Here is a 15,223-nt window from a genome sequence, read left to right as displayed (position 1 = left end):
AGTGGTCAGACGGAAGCCACTCTTCAGTAAAAGGCCCATGAGTGTCCACTTGGAATTTGCCAAATGCCACCTAAAGAACTCTCAGCCCATGAAAAACAAGATTCTCTGGTCTGCTGCAATCAAGATTGAACTCTTTGGCCTGAATGCCAAGCATCACGTCTGGAGGAAACCTGGCACCATCCCTACGGTGAAGTATGGTGGTGGCAGCATCATGCTGTGGGGATGTTTTTCAGCGGCAGGGACACGGAGACTAGTCAGGATCTAGGGAAAGATGAACGGAACAACATACAGAGAGATCCTTGATGAAAACCTGCTCCAGAGCTCTCAGGACCTCAGACTGGGATGAAGGTTCACCTTCCAACAGGACAATGACCCTAAACACCCAGCAAAGACAACGCTGGAGTGGCTTCGGTACAAGTATCTGAATGTCCTTGAGTGGCACAGCCAGAGAGCCCGGACTTGAACCCGATCTAAAATCTCTGGAGAGACCTGAAAATAGCTGTTCAGCGACACTGCCCATGCAACCTGACAGAGCTTGAGAGGATCTGCAGAGGAGAATGGGAGAAACTCCCCAAGTACAGGTGTGCCAAGCTTGCAGCATCATACCCAAGAAGACTCAAGGTTGTAATCGCTGCCAAAGGTGCTTCAACAAAGTACTGAGTAAAGAGGCTGAATACTAATCTAAATGTGATATTTCCGTTTTTTAAAAACATTAAGCAATAATAAAAAAAACTGTTTTTACCTTGTTTTATGGTGTATTGTGTGTAGATTTGATGAGGGGGAAAAAACCATTTAATAAATTTTAGAATAAGGCTGTAACGTAACAAAATGTGGAAAAAGTCAACGGGTCTAAATTCTTTCTGAAAGCATTGTACATCTAATAACACTAAAAAACATAGGAATATAACATTTAATAACAATAACTTAACTAATTAACTTGATATGGCAGCTCTCTTATGCTCTGCTATTGCACAATTCTAATTTGTACACAGGTCACAAATAAAGCTATCCCCAGTAAAATTGGAGCACAATTTATGAGCCCACCTCCTGCACCGCTCACACCACACCTGTGACTAAAAATATGAGGAGAGATGCCAATTGAAAAGTTATCCCTTAGAAACGTAGCTATCTATCCAGCAATATAACATAAAATGCTATGTAAAATAGCTAAAAGGCTATAAAGTGACATTAACTGTAAAAATTTCAGTCACTAGTGGAAACAATTAAGTTACCATTTTAATGTGTTTTACCTCAGATGATCTGGTAGTAAGGTTGCTAGCAGCTTATGCTAGCCGGCAAGCATTTACTGCTAGTGAAGTTGCTAGCTAGCAAGTTAGCATAAACTAGCGCTAACTGGGCTAGTCATTGTCTAAATGATAGGTAGAAACACATAACAACAAAGGGGTAACTTAGCCCCCAGGGGCCAGCTACCCCTTAGTGTGGGGGAAGTTGCCCCCAACACACTCATCCAACATATTACTGTTGACTAACCCCATTCCGTACAAATTTGCGCAACCGCGACATTCAAACGAGGCTGCAATGAAAACAAATGGGACTGTAGCGACAATGTTGGCACGTGTGAACTACTTTTCTATTCAAGCGTTGGCACATGGTAATGGCCCAATAGTATTGGAGAAAAGTTTTTAAAAACTGACCCCTTTGAAACTGTATGTTAAATTGTGATGTGTCATGACGGAACGTACAGCACACATAATGCAACTCATTCTGTGTCAGGTGTTGCACTTCTCTCACAGATTAAAAACAAGGAAGGGACAGGGCAAAGGGGGATACCTAGTCAATTGTAAAACTGAATGCATGACTCTCATTGACTCTCAAAATCCGTTACAGCCGCTGTTTACTTCTGAAGATGACTTTAGCGCCGCCCTAAAAACCCGATTCAAATTCGACACAAACCTTCAAATAGGTATGTAATGACATATTATATAAACTCTTTATAGTGTTTTATTTATATTTTAGAGGTGATAAATTAGACAGATCGAGTGAAAAAAGCAGTTTCCCCGCACTTTCCCTATCACGCAGTAGGTTTCGCTTCCCCACCTGCCATTTAAAAAAAGACCCGACGGAGATCATTGCCTTCTTCAATTATGCAGAGACGGGCAGCATGAAGGCCTTGTCATTGATTTTGCTGGAAAGGGGAGAAATTGTGCTTTACAATGGTGTTCATATTACAGTTGACCTGGGAGTATTACGTTTTTTGGGTGCTAAAATAAGTTCAATTGTACGTTACAGCGCAATGTACAAAAGAGCGTTAGCTAACTATACTACTTTACAAAAAAAGTATCTACATTTTTCTCTCTAAACAAGTGGATTATTTACTTGTATATTTAAAAAAAATATATAGATCTAACTTTATTGGAATATATCTATAACCTACCACAAAATAATTTTGTTGAAATATCTCCAAACGTTCTGATGACACATTGGACATGTTTTGTTGAGCAGAGCAAATGCAGCTAGAAAAAGTGTTGGAAAAATAATTTATTGACATCTTGTGGTCTTTATATGTAATTACAAGGGGGAGGGGGTAGTTACCCCAGGGGGCTAGTTACCCCCTACTACCCTAGGAGTATTACAATGAAATGCCACCAATGTAAAGTTCAAATGTGAGTGTGATCAACAGAGTGAAATTACTTATGGTTGTGACGTAAGGTTATAAGAGGTGGGGGGGATAACCAAGTCAGATGATAGTAGGTCAAAATCGGCCGACCGGCTCAGCTGTCTCTAAGACATCAACGCACCCATCAGCTAGTTTTCCGTTGCTGCCAGTGAAAACGGAGGAGCGCGCCAGCAAGCAACACTCAATGGATTATACAACGTAAATCAAGAAAAAGGCTGTGTTGATGCCAATCCGAACCAAGAAGAGAGAAAGAAAGCACATTACAGATTACAGTTCATTCAACCCGAGGTAATACTGACATTATTCACTCAGACATACTATAGGTCGTTTTAACAAGGGACGAGTAGAAATGGTCTGCATGATTGATTTATTCTTGAATGTCTAGAATCTGTCTAAGTAAACTAAGGAAAGTTTGAATATAACTTTGGTGCTGAAGCTGCCTACACTATAGTTGAACTTTTCTTAAACGTCAATAACTGTGAACAAATTACCCTAGAATAGTATTTTATGGATTGGAATAGCCAGCCACTGAATGGGCTCTTGGCCATATGATCCACATACTTCTTCTGATTAACTGTGTCTGTGGAAGTGGAAAGTATTGCCTATAATTAAATTCAGACCCTGGCCTTGTTCACTCATTATCATTATACTGTTAAAATAGTTGTGCCTTCAGAGTGGAATGTCACCTCTCAGACTGAGTCAGTCTTTCACAGTCAGTCACAGGGCTGACATCACCCCACTCGATGCAGCAGCAGGGCAACAAAGCTCTCATTCACTAGGTTGGACTGTTTTCAGTTAAACTTAAGCAACATGCACATTCTCCACTCCAATTACAAGACAAGGGATTCTGACAGTCAATTGTTGTGGCTTTCTCATTCTGTTTCTGACATTTGGTCAGAGACATTATTGTCACATGCCATATTTATGCTTTTGTTGTTTTGTGATTTCCCACATTCCTAGGCGGATTCGTCTTGCTGTCCACAGATGAATTTTGATCAGCCGCCTCCTTATGGGGGCCCTGGCCCCTCTGCCCCAGGATACGCTGCCCCTACAGCACCTGGGTATCCAACCCCCATGGCCCCTGTGTACCAACCCCAAGGGTTCCCAGATCAGGGATACCCAGCCCAGGAATACCCTGCTCCGGGTTATCCACCCACATATCCATCCTGCTCTAACTTCCCCCCAGGACCCCCAGGTTTATACCAAGGGCAGCCAGGTTACCAGGGTTACCAGATTCCGCCTCAGCCACAGTTAGGATGGCAGGATACACCCCCTGGTGCACAAATGTATGGAGAAGCCCCTAAGAACACAGGTGAGATCTTGGAATTATGAAGCAGTTATGGAAATTAATAAATAGAATAACCCACTGACCCACTTTTGTCTGGCTGTGTATCTGAATAGATGATTGTATACAGGGGTTAAATGTGGAATTCAGAGGTGGAGGAGCCCTATTTTGGCCGGGTTAGGTTAAGCCAGGGTTGACTTTAAGACTAAGGGTTAGAGATAGATAATAGGCCAAAATTGGTGTTAGGGTTCTTTTTAGTCTTCGTTATGGATTGCCAAATGACCTCTGAGAACTCCTTCCCCTTCACGCGATGGGGTTGAGATACTTAATATCAAAGATGTTTGCAGTCACGCCACACCCTTACTGTACCCACGTGACCTGTCACTATAAAAGGCAGTGCGGTGTGACATTCTGTCTTTCTTCACTCACGTTTGTGTTTTACATTACAAGATTGCTATTAATCCCCTCCGGATTACTTCCTTACGGAATTACAATTCTTCAACAATTCGGAGGTGCTGTGAGTAGTTGATGTTAATCTAGTCAAATCAAATAACATTTTATTTGTCACATGTACAATACAACAGGTATTGTACAACAGGTACTTACCATGAAATGCTTGACAAGCCCTTAACCAGCAATGCAGTTTGAAGAAAAATAAGCGTTAAGAAAATATTAACCAAATAAACGAAAGTAAAAAAATAAAGGAGCAACAAATAAAATAACAATAACGAGGATCTATATACAGGGGGTACCAGTACCGAGTCAATGTGCGGGGGTCCAGGTTAGTCGAGGCAATTGAGGTAATATGTACATGTAGGTAGGGGTAAAGTGACTATGCATAGAAAATAAACAGCGAGTAGCAGCAGTGTAAAAAAGGGGGGTGTCAATGCAAATAGTCTGGGTAGCCATTTGATTAGCTTTCCTCTAGGAGCTTATGGTTGCAGGGAAGTTCCATCTACATTGAAAGTGTGTATGGCAGCCATCTCTATGGGTCATGACTAGATTGTGGATGCATTACTACGGGCACACCCTCTAGTATCACAATTCATGCCCTCAGACTACGGCCACCCAAGGCTCCTTCAGTACCCTCATGGGATTTAGATGTTGTCCTACGATCATTTATGACTCCACCATTTGAGCCCCTGTCTTCACTTGAGCTATGGGAGCTCTCAGTCAAGACTGCCGTTCTATTGGCTATGGTTTCAGCCAAGCGTGTTAGAGAATTACAGTACATGCGCTTTCTACCCAACCTTCATGCCTCATTTTAGCTGAAGATGGATCTAAGGCAGTGCTTTGGCCAAATTCAACATTCTTACCTAAGGTCCTTTCATCATCACATGTTAACCAGCCCTTAATCATAGTAGTATCACATTTTTCATTTCATTTCATTACAGCACAACGGTTTGATTTGTTTGATCGTAGCTAGCTACATAGCTAGCTACATAGCCGTCTGTGTATCAAAGATAATTGTGTAGTCTAGAGCGATTTTCTAGGTTAGCTAGCCAGCTATTGTCGTTCTTTTAACGCAACATAACATAATCAACAGTGCTAGCTAGCCAGCTAGCCCCCGAATAGCAGCACTGTAGAAACTACTACACTCAACGGAACGACTTGATTAGTGTAGTGTCAACAACGCAGCCACTGTCAGCTAGCCTACAAAGTCAACAACGCAGCCACTGCCAGCTAGCCTACTTCAGCAGTACTGTATCATTTTTAATAATTTGAGTCAATAAGATTCTTGCTACGTAAGCTTAACTTTCTGAACATTCGAGACGTGTAGTCCACTTGTCATTCCAATCTCCTTGCATTAGCGTAGCCTCTTCTGTAGCCTGTCAACTATGTGTCTGTCTATCCCTGTTCTCTCCTCTCTGCACAGACCATACAAACGCTCCACACCGCGTGGCCGCTGCCACCCTAATCTGGTGGTCCCAGCGCGCACGACCCACGTGGAGTTCCAGCTCTCCGGTAGCCTCTGGAACTGCCGATCTGCAGCCAACAAGGCAGAGTTCATCTCAGCCTATGCCTCCCTCCAGTCCCTCGACTTCTTGGCACTGACAGAAACATGGATCACCACAGATAACACTGCTACTCCTACTGCTCTCTCTTCGTCCGCCCACATGTTCTCGCACACCCGAGAGCTTCTGGTCAGCGGGGTGGTGGCATAGGGATCCTTATCTCTCCCATGTGGTCATTCTCTCTTTCTCCCTTACCCATCTGTCTATCGCCTCCTTTGAATTTCATGCTGTCACAGTTACCAGCCCTTTCAAGCTTAACATCCTTATCATTTATCGCCCTCCAGGTCCCCTCGGAGAGTTCATCAATGAGCTTGATGCCTTGATAAGCTCCTTTCCTGAGGACGGCTCACCTCTCACAGTTCTGGGCGACTTTAACCTCCCCACGTCTACCTTTGACTCATTCCTCTCTGCCTCCTTCTTTCCACTCCTCTCCTCTTTTGACCTCACCCTCTCACCTTCCCCCTACTCACAAGGCAGGCAATACGCTCAACCTCATCTTTACTAGATGCTGTTCTTCCACTAACCTCATTGCAACTCCCCTCCAAGTCTCCGACCACTACCTTGTATCCTTTTCCCTCTCGCTCTCATCCAACACTTCCCACACTGCCCCTACTCGGATGGTATCGCGCCGTCCCAACCTTCGCTCTCTCTCCCCCGCTACTCTCTCCTCTTCCATCCTATCATCTCTTCCCTCTGCTCAAACCTTCTCCAACCTATCTCCTGATTCTGCCTCCTCAACCCTCCTCTCCTCCCTTTCTGCATCCTTTGACTCTCTATGTCCCCTATCTTCCAGGCCGGCTCGGTCCTCCCCTCCCGCTCCGTGGCTTGACGACTCAATGCGAGCTCACAGAACAGGGCTCCGGAAGGCCGAGCGGAAATGGAGGAAAACTCGCCTCCCTGCGGACCTGGCATCCTTTCACTCCCTCCTCTCTACATTTTCCTCCTCTGTCTCTGCTGCTAAAGCCACTTTCTACCACTCTAAATTCCAAGCATCTGCCTCTAACCCTAGGAAGCTCTTTGCCACATTCTCCTCCCTCCTGAATCCTCCTCCCCCCCCCCCTCCTCCCTCTCTGCAGATGACTTCGTCAACCATTTTGAAAAGAAGATCGACGACATCCGATCCTCGTTTGCTAAGTCAAACAACACCGCTGGTTCTGCTCACACTGCCCTACCCTGTGCTCTGACCTCTTTCTCCCCTCTCTCTCCAGATGAAATCTCGCGTCTTGTGACGGCCGGCCGCCCAACAACCTGCCCGCTCGACCCTATCCCCTCCTCTCTTCTCCAGACCATTTCCGGAGACCTTCTCCCTTACCTCACCTCGCTCATCAACTTATCCCTGACCGCTGGCTACGTCCCTTCCGTCTTCAAGAGAGCGAGAGTTGCACCCCTTCTGAAAAAACCTACACTCGATCCCTCCGATGTCAACAACTACAGACCAGTATCCCTTCTTTCTTTTCTCTCCAAAACTCTTGAACGTGCCGTCCTTGGTCAGCTCTCCCGCTATCTCTCTCAGAATGACCTTCTTGATCCAAATCAGTCAGGTTTCAAGACTAGTCATTCAACTGAGACTGCTCTTCTCTGTATCACGGAGGCGCTCCGCACCGCTAAAGCTAACTCTCTCTCCTCTGCTCTCATCCTTCTAGACCTATCGGCTGCCTTCGATACTGTGAACCATCAGATCCTCCTCTCCACCCTCTCCGAGTTGGGCATCTCCGGCGCGGCCCACGCTTGGATTGCGTCCTACCTGACAGGTCGCTCCTACCAGGTGGCGTGGCGAGAATCTGTCTCCTCACCACGCGCTCTCACCACTGGTGTCCCCCAGGGCTCTGTTCTAGGCCCTCTCCTATTCTCGCTATACACCAAGTCACTTGGCTCTGTCATAACCTCACATGGTCTCTCCTATCATTGCTATGCAGACGACACACAATTAATCTTCTCCTTTCCCCCTTCTGATGACCAGGTGGCGAATCGCATCTCTGCATGTCTGGCAGACATATCAGTGTGGATGACGGATCACCACCTCAAGCTGAACTTCGGCAAGACGGAGCTGCTCTTCCTCCGGGGAAGGACTGCCCGTTCCATGATCTCGCCATCACGGTTGACAACTCCATTGTGTCCTCCTCCCAGAGCGCTAAGAACCTTGGCGTGATCCTGGACAACAAACTGTCGTTCTCAACTAACATCAAGGCGGTGGCCCGTTCCTGTAGGTTCATGCTCTACAACATCCGCAGAGTACGACCTTGCCTCACACAGGAAGCGGCGCAGGTCCTAATCCAGGCACTTGTCATCTCCCGTCTGGATTACTGCAACTCGCTGTTGGCTGGGCTCCCTGCCTGTGCCATTAAACCCTACAACTCATCCAGAACGCCGCAGCCCGTCTAGTGTTCAACCTTCCCAAGTTCTCTCACGTCACCCCGCTCCTCCGCTCTCTCCACTGGCTTCCAGTTGAAGCTCGCATCCGCTACAAGACCATGGTGCTTGCCTACGGAGCTGTGAGGGGAACGGCACCTCAGTACCTCCAGGCTCTGATCAGGCCCTACACCCAAATAAGGGCACTGCGTTCATCCACCTCTGGCCTGCTCGCCTCCCTACCACTGAGGAAGTACAGTTCCCGCTCAGCTCAGTCAAAACTGTTCGCTGCTCTGGCTCCCCAATGGTGGAACAAACTCCCTCACGACGCCAGGACAGCGGAGTCAATCACCACCTTCCGGAGACACCTGAAACCCCACCTCTTTAAGGAATACCTAGGATAGGATAAAGTAATCCTTCTCACCCCCTCCCCCCTTAAAATATTTAGATGCACTATTGTAAAGTGGTTGTTCCACTGGATGTCATAAGGTGAATGCACCAATTTGTAAGTCGCTCTGGATAAGAGCGTCTGCTAAATGACTTAAATGTAAATGTAAATCATAGCAGCATTTCACCTGCCTCCCTACTCCTCACAGGAGAGTCGTGAGTTGCATACACTTTGCCCAGTTAGGGCATTGAGTGCCTATCTTGCTGCAACAAGAACTGTTAGTCAAACAGAACAGCTTTTTGTGTGTTATGGGGAAACACTCTCTCAACCCAGATACAGTAAGCATACCGTGAACCTTGTATATACCTATCAACCATCAGTGAGATGGATTGTTCGAAACAGAGGCCTTCCACTCTTGGAGCTGTTGCACCCAATTGAAGCCTCATGTTGTAAGTTCTAGCTTTCAGCTTGCTTGTGTATACAGTTTTATATCACAGTTGAAATGATCTCTTATCCTGTTGGGTAATTATATTCTGTTGCATCCTGTGGTGGATACAAGGGTTAGTTTAACCCTAACCTTTAAATAAATATATTTTATTCTACATTTCTCTTTGGACCCGTAGGGTGCTGGAGCTTTTTTCTGAATCAAAATGGTGGTGGGTGTGATAGTGGGCGTGGCCAATGGCGTCATCGCCAACCAAACATGTTTGAGGCCCTCTTGTTGGCCACAGTGACAAAATATTGCTGTTGTAAAGCTAATTTCCTGTAATTCTATACATTTTACAATGGGGTCTGAGATTTTTTTTTAAATACAGTTTTAAAGCTAATTTCCTGTAATTCCACACAGCTTGCCATGTGGCTGAGAGAACATTTGAAGTTTAAAACCAACATTATATTTACAAAGGTATGTGGACACCCCTTCAAATTAGTGGATTCAGCTATTTCAGCCACACCCGTTGCTGACCGGTGTATAAAATTGAGCACACAGCCATGCAATCTCCATAGACAAACATTGGTAGTAGAATGGCCTTACTGAAGAGCTCAGTGACTTTCAATGTGACACCGTCATAGGATGCCACCTTTCCAACAAATCAGTTTGTCAAATTTCTTCCCTGCTAGAGCTGCCCCGGTAAACTGTTATTGGGAAGTGAGCAACAATGACTCATCTGCGAAGTGGTAGGCCACACAAGTTCACAGAACGGGACTGGCAAGTGCTGAAGCGCGTAAAAATTGTCTGTCCTTGGTTGCAACATTCACTACCGAGATCCAAACTGCCTCTGGAAGCAACGTCAGCACAAGAACTGTTCGTCAGGAGCTTCATGAAATGGGTTTCCATGGCCGAGCAGCTACACACAAGCCTAAGATCGCCATGTGCAATGCCAAGCGTCGGCTGGAGTGGTGTAAAGGTCGTCACCATTGGACTCTGGAGCAGTTCTCTGGAGTGGTGAATCACGCTTCATCATCTGGCAGTCCGACAAACAAATCTGGGTTTGACGGATGCCAGGAAAACGCTATCTGTCCGAATGCATAGTGCCAAATGTAAATTGTAGTGGAGGAGTAACAATGGTCTGGGGCTGTTTTTCATGGTTCGGGCTCCTTAGTTCAAGTGAAGGCAAATCTTAATCACTACAGCATACAATGACATTCTAGACAATTCTGTGCTTTCAACTTTGTGGCAACAGTTTGGGGAAGGCTCTTTCCTGTTTCAGCAAGACAATGCCCCCATGCACAAAGCGAGGTCCATACAGAAATGGTTTGTTGAGAACAGTGTGGAAGAACTTGACTTGGCTGCAAAGAGACCTGACCTCAACTCCATCGAACACCTTTGGGATGCCAGGAAAACGCTGACTGCGAGCTAAGCTTAATCGCTCAACATCAGTGCCCGACCTCACTAATTCTCTTGTGGCTGAATGGAAGCAAGTCCCTTCAGCAATGTTCCAATATCTAGTGGAAAGCCTTCCCAGAAGAGTGGAGGCTGTTGTAGCATCAATGGGGGGGACCAACTCTATGTTAATGCCCATGATTCTGGAATGAGATGTTCGACGAGCAGGTGTCCACATACATTTGGTCATGTAGTGTACTTTCCTTACATTTGACACATTTTGCCATGATTTATGCTATCTGAGTGACTCAAACATGATAACAAAATCAATAAAGGGAAAGGGGATACCTCATCAATTGCACAACTGAATGCATTCAACCAAATTTTTCTTCCGCATTTAACCCAACTCTGAATCAGATTGGTGTGGGAGCTGACTTAATCGATGTCCAAGTCATCAGCTCCCGGGGCCCATACCATGACAAAAATTATCCTGAATGCATAATGTTTGGAAATGTTAGACTGTAGCTTTGATTTTGGTGATTGTTAGTAAATTTGGTGATTTTGGTCATAAAAAAGTATATAGGCTCATAATCTTCTCTACATACTTTACACTGAGTGTACAAAACATTAGGAACACCTGGTCTTTCCATGACAGAGACAGACCAGGTGAATTCAGGTGAAATCTATGCTCCCTTATTGATGTCACATGTTAATCAGTGTAGTATCCACTTCAATCAGAGTAGATGAAGGGGAGGAGCCAGATTAAAGAATGATTTTTAAGCCTTAAAAGACAATCGAGACATGGATTGTGTGTGTATACAGTCATGGCCAAAAGTTTTGAGAATGTTTCACAAAGTCTGCGGCCTCAGTTTGTATGATGGCAATTTGCATATACTCCAGAATGTTATGAAGAGTGAACAGATGAATTGCAATTAATTACAAAGTCCTTCCTTGCCATGCAAATGAACTGAATCCCCCAAAAACATTTCCACTGCATTTAAGCCCTGCCACAAAAGGACCAGCTGACATCATGTCAGTGATTCTCTCGTTAACACAGGTGTGAGGAAGGCTGGAGATCACTCTGTCATGCAGATTGAGTTTGAATAACAGACTGGAAGCTTCAAAATGAGGGTGGTGCTTGGAATCATTGTTCTTCCTCTGTCAACCATGTTACCAAGGAAACATGTGCCGTCATCATTGCTTTGCACAAAAAGAGCTTCACAGGCAAGGATATTGCTGCCATTAAGATTGCTCCTAAATCAACCATTTATCGGATCATCAAGAACTTCAAGGAGAGCGGTTCAATTGTTGTGAAGAAGGCTTCAGGGCGCCCAAGAAAGTCCAGCAAGCGCCAGGACCGTCTCCTAAAGTTGATTCAGCTGCGGGATCAGGGCACCACCAGTACAGAGCTTGCTCAGGAATGGCAGCAGGCAGATGTGAGTGCATCTGCACGCACAGTGAGGTGAATACTTTCGGAGGATGGCCTGGTGTCAAGAAGGGCAACAAATAAGCCACTTCTCTCCAGGAAAAACATCAGGGACAGACTGATATTCTGCAAAAGGTATAGGGATTGGACTGCTGAGGACTGGGGTAAAGTAATTTTCTCGGATGAATTGTTCCGATTGTTTGGGGCATCCGGAAAAAGCTTGTCCGGAGAAGACAAGGTGAGCGCTACCATAAGTCCTGTATCATGCCAACAGTAAAGCATCCTGAGACCATTCATGTGTGGGGTTGCTTCTCAGCCAAGGGAGTGGGCTCACTCACAATTTTGCCGAAGAACGCAGCCATGAATAAAGAATGGTACCTTCACATCCTCCGGGAGCAACTTCTCCCAACCATCCAGGAACAGTTTGGTGACGGAACAATGCATTTTCCAGCATGATGGAGCACCTTGCCATAAGGCAAAAGGGATAACTAAGTGGCTCGGGGAACAAAACATCGATATTTTGAGAACTTGTGGTCAATCCTCAAGAGGCGGGTGGCCAAACAAAAACCAACAAATTCTGACAAACTCCAAGCATTGATTATGCAGGAATGGGCAGCCATCAGTCAGGATGTGGCCCAGAAGTGAATTGACAGCATGCCAGGGCGGATTGCAGAAGTCTTGAAAAAGAAGGGTCAACACTGCAAATATTGACTCTTTGCATCAACTTCATGTAATTGTCAATAAAAGCCTTTGACACTTATGAAATGCTTGTAATTATACTTCAGTATTCCAAAGTCTGACAAAAATATCTAAAGACACTGAAGCAGCAAACTTTGTGAAAATTAATATTTGTGTCATTCTCAACTTTTGCACACAATTTTACTTTTCAAAGGATGAATTGTAAGTGCCTTTCAACATGGTATGGTAGTAGGTGCCAGACGCACTGGTTTGTGCCAAGAACTGCAACGCTGCTGGGTTTTTCACTCTCAACAGTTTCCCCTGTGTATCAAGAATGGTTCACCACCCAAAGGACATCCAGCCAATTTGACACAACTGTTGGAAGCATTGGAGTCAACATGCTTTCGACACCTTGTAGAGTCCATGCCCCGACGAATTGAGCCTGTTCTGAGGGAAAAAGGGGGTGCATCTCAATATTAGGAAGGTGTTCCTAATGTTTGGTATACTCCAGGTATATTTTTATTTTAGTTTAAGTTTACACTGAAAAGTTTTTCCATCCTGAAAAATATGAACTAATTTCTAGTCTTTTTTTAAATGTTTGGATTTTGGTGGCAGCCTGCCCAATACTTTCCCATGCAGAAAAACCCTGTCTTTGACCCAAGGTGCAGGAGCCAGGTTCTGTGAAGCTGAGGCACAACTTAACCACTGCCTGTACATACAGTATATGCATAAATCAACTATTTTACCTTTTTATAGAAAGGATTCTTGATGACTAGTTGAGGTGCAGAATTGTCAGTGATATTTGTAGAGTAGGCCAGTACAACTCAATGAACACTAATATATAATTTTCCCAGAATGGAGACAGTCTGGGCCAGGCAATCACTGGCTCTGTGACGAGGCCAAAGTGATTAAATGGATTTGAACGCTCATAGGAATGAAATTCAACTTAACCTCGCTACCCATTGAAGAGACATGACACTAATGGCAGAACTGCTGGCTTGACTTTCCTTCGGTCCCTGCTTCTGACAGTGGTCACCCCTAATCAATGGAGTTCCACTCAGTGAGAGTCTGATCAGACCCCAGGGGCATCCAATTCCAGCTCCCAGTCTAAACCCATCTTGCTCTTGCCGGAAGTGAGGTTTTGTGAAGCTGCCCTCATTCCCTTAGCACACATTGACATTACTAGTAACGTGAATTAATGCCTGATAGCTAACGAGTGTCGTAACATGGAGTGGCCTAGCTTTGGCCAATTACTAGTATATGTGTCTAAATAATGGATACAAGCTTTTTGTTTTTCCAATATTATGAACATGCATGTGTGTCAGTGGAGGCTGCTCATAATAATGGCTGGAATGGAATTAATGGAATGGGTTTGATGTATTTAATACCATTCCACCGATTCCGCTCCTGTCATTACCACGAGCCCGTCCTCCCCAATTAAGGTGCCACCAACCTCCCGTGATGTGTGTAGATAAGAGGGACTGGGAATACAGCATTGAATAACTTATCTTTGTCTTCGTCTCTATCAGTGTATGTGGTGGAGGACAGGAGTCGAGATGGCGGAGGCGGAGGGGAGCACGCCTGTCTCACAGCCTGTTGGACGGCCCTTTGCTGCTGCTGTTTGTGGGACATGATGACCTGATCACTGAACCTGGCGAGAGGAGACCTCACTGTTACCTCACCATGTCCTCCCCAGAGAAATCTACCACGGTGTAAAACCGTCAGGAAGTTAACTGATCTTTTACTTCCTGTCTCTTTGTCTTATTTGTTGTAACTTTATTATGCTCGCTAAATTGTTGCACACGTGACTTTGTACATCATACGGCAACTAAAAACCTAGCCTGAACACTCAAAGTACTAAAGCTAACTTTAAAAAAATATATAAATATTGACACATCTTCGCCGAAGAAAAATATATAAATCAATGTTGAATAATCGGTCTTAATAATTAACAGTTTATATTTAATTATATATATATATTTTTTTTCATATTGGAGACGTTGGAAACGTACTTTTATCTTTCATCCCCACCTTTAAATATTTGCTTTTCATGGTAAAGAAAACTAGACTGAACAAAAATCTAAACGCAACATGTAAAGTTTTGGTCCCATGTTTCATGAGCTGAAATAAAATATCCCAGAAATTTTCCATACACACAAAAATCTTATTTCTCAAATTTTGTCCACAAATTTGTTTATATCCTGGCCAAGATAATCCATCCACCTGACAGTTGTGGCATATCAAGAAGATGATTAAACAGCCTGATCATTACACAGCTACACCTTGTGCTGGGGAAAATAAAAGGCCACTCTAAAATGTAGTTTTGTCACACAACACAATGCCAGATGTCTAAAGTTTTGTCAACTAGAGCTGTTGCCAGAAAACTGATTAATTTCTCTACCGTAAACCGCCTCCCAACATTGTTTTAGAGAATTTGGCAGTATGTCCGACTGGCCTCACAACCATAGACCACGTGTAATCACTGCAGCCCAGGACCTCCACATCTGGTTTCTTTACCTGCAGGATCATCTGAGACCAGCCACCCAGACAGCTGATGAAACTGAGTATGTCTGTCTGTAATAAAGCACTTTTGTGGGGAAAAACTCATTCTGATTGGTCATG

At 44.6% G+C, this 15,223-nt stretch overlaps 1 protein-coding gene across 1 annotated transcript; it reads left to right on the top strand.

The window, feature by feature from the left end:
• Positions 1-2,598: 2,598 nt before the first annotated feature.
• On the top strand, positions 2,599-14,744 carry LOC123999480 (cysteine-rich and transmembrane domain-containing protein 1-like). The gene is made up of 3 exons (XM_046305324.1): positions 2,599-2,926; positions 3,599-3,950; positions 14,131-14,744. Exons 2-3 carry the CDS (start codon positions 3,623-3,625, stop codon positions 14,241-14,243), a joined length of 441 nt encoding a protein of 146 aa, XP_046161280.1. The 5' UTR covers positions 2,599-2,926; positions 3,599-3,622; the 3' UTR covers positions 14,244-14,744.
• The last annotated feature ends 479 nt before the right edge of the window (positions 14,745-15,223 follow it).

The sequence above is a fragment of the Oncorhynchus gorbuscha genome, linkage group LG16, assembly GCF_021184085.1.
Source record: "Oncorhynchus gorbuscha isolate QuinsamMale2020 ecotype Even-year linkage group LG16, OgorEven_v1.0, whole genome shotgun sequence".
Taxonomy (NCBI): Eukaryota; Metazoa; Chordata; class Actinopteri; order Salmoniformes; family Salmonidae; genus Oncorhynchus; species Oncorhynchus gorbuscha.
The sequence above is the reverse complement of the archived record's forward strand: the minus strand, read 5'-3'. Positions and strand labels throughout refer to the sequence as shown.

What these genes read in the sequence shown, in the direction of transcription:
- LOC123999480 (XM_046305324.1), top strand. Translation starts at nt 3,623, where the DNA reads ATGAATTTTGATCAGCCGCCTCCTTATGGGGGCCCTGGCCCCTCTGCC. An exon ending in AGAAGCCCCTAAGAACACAG is followed by an intron (nt 3,951 to 14,130) that starts GTGAGATCTTGG and finishes CGTCTCTATCAG; the next exon opens with TGTATGTGGTGGAGGACAGG.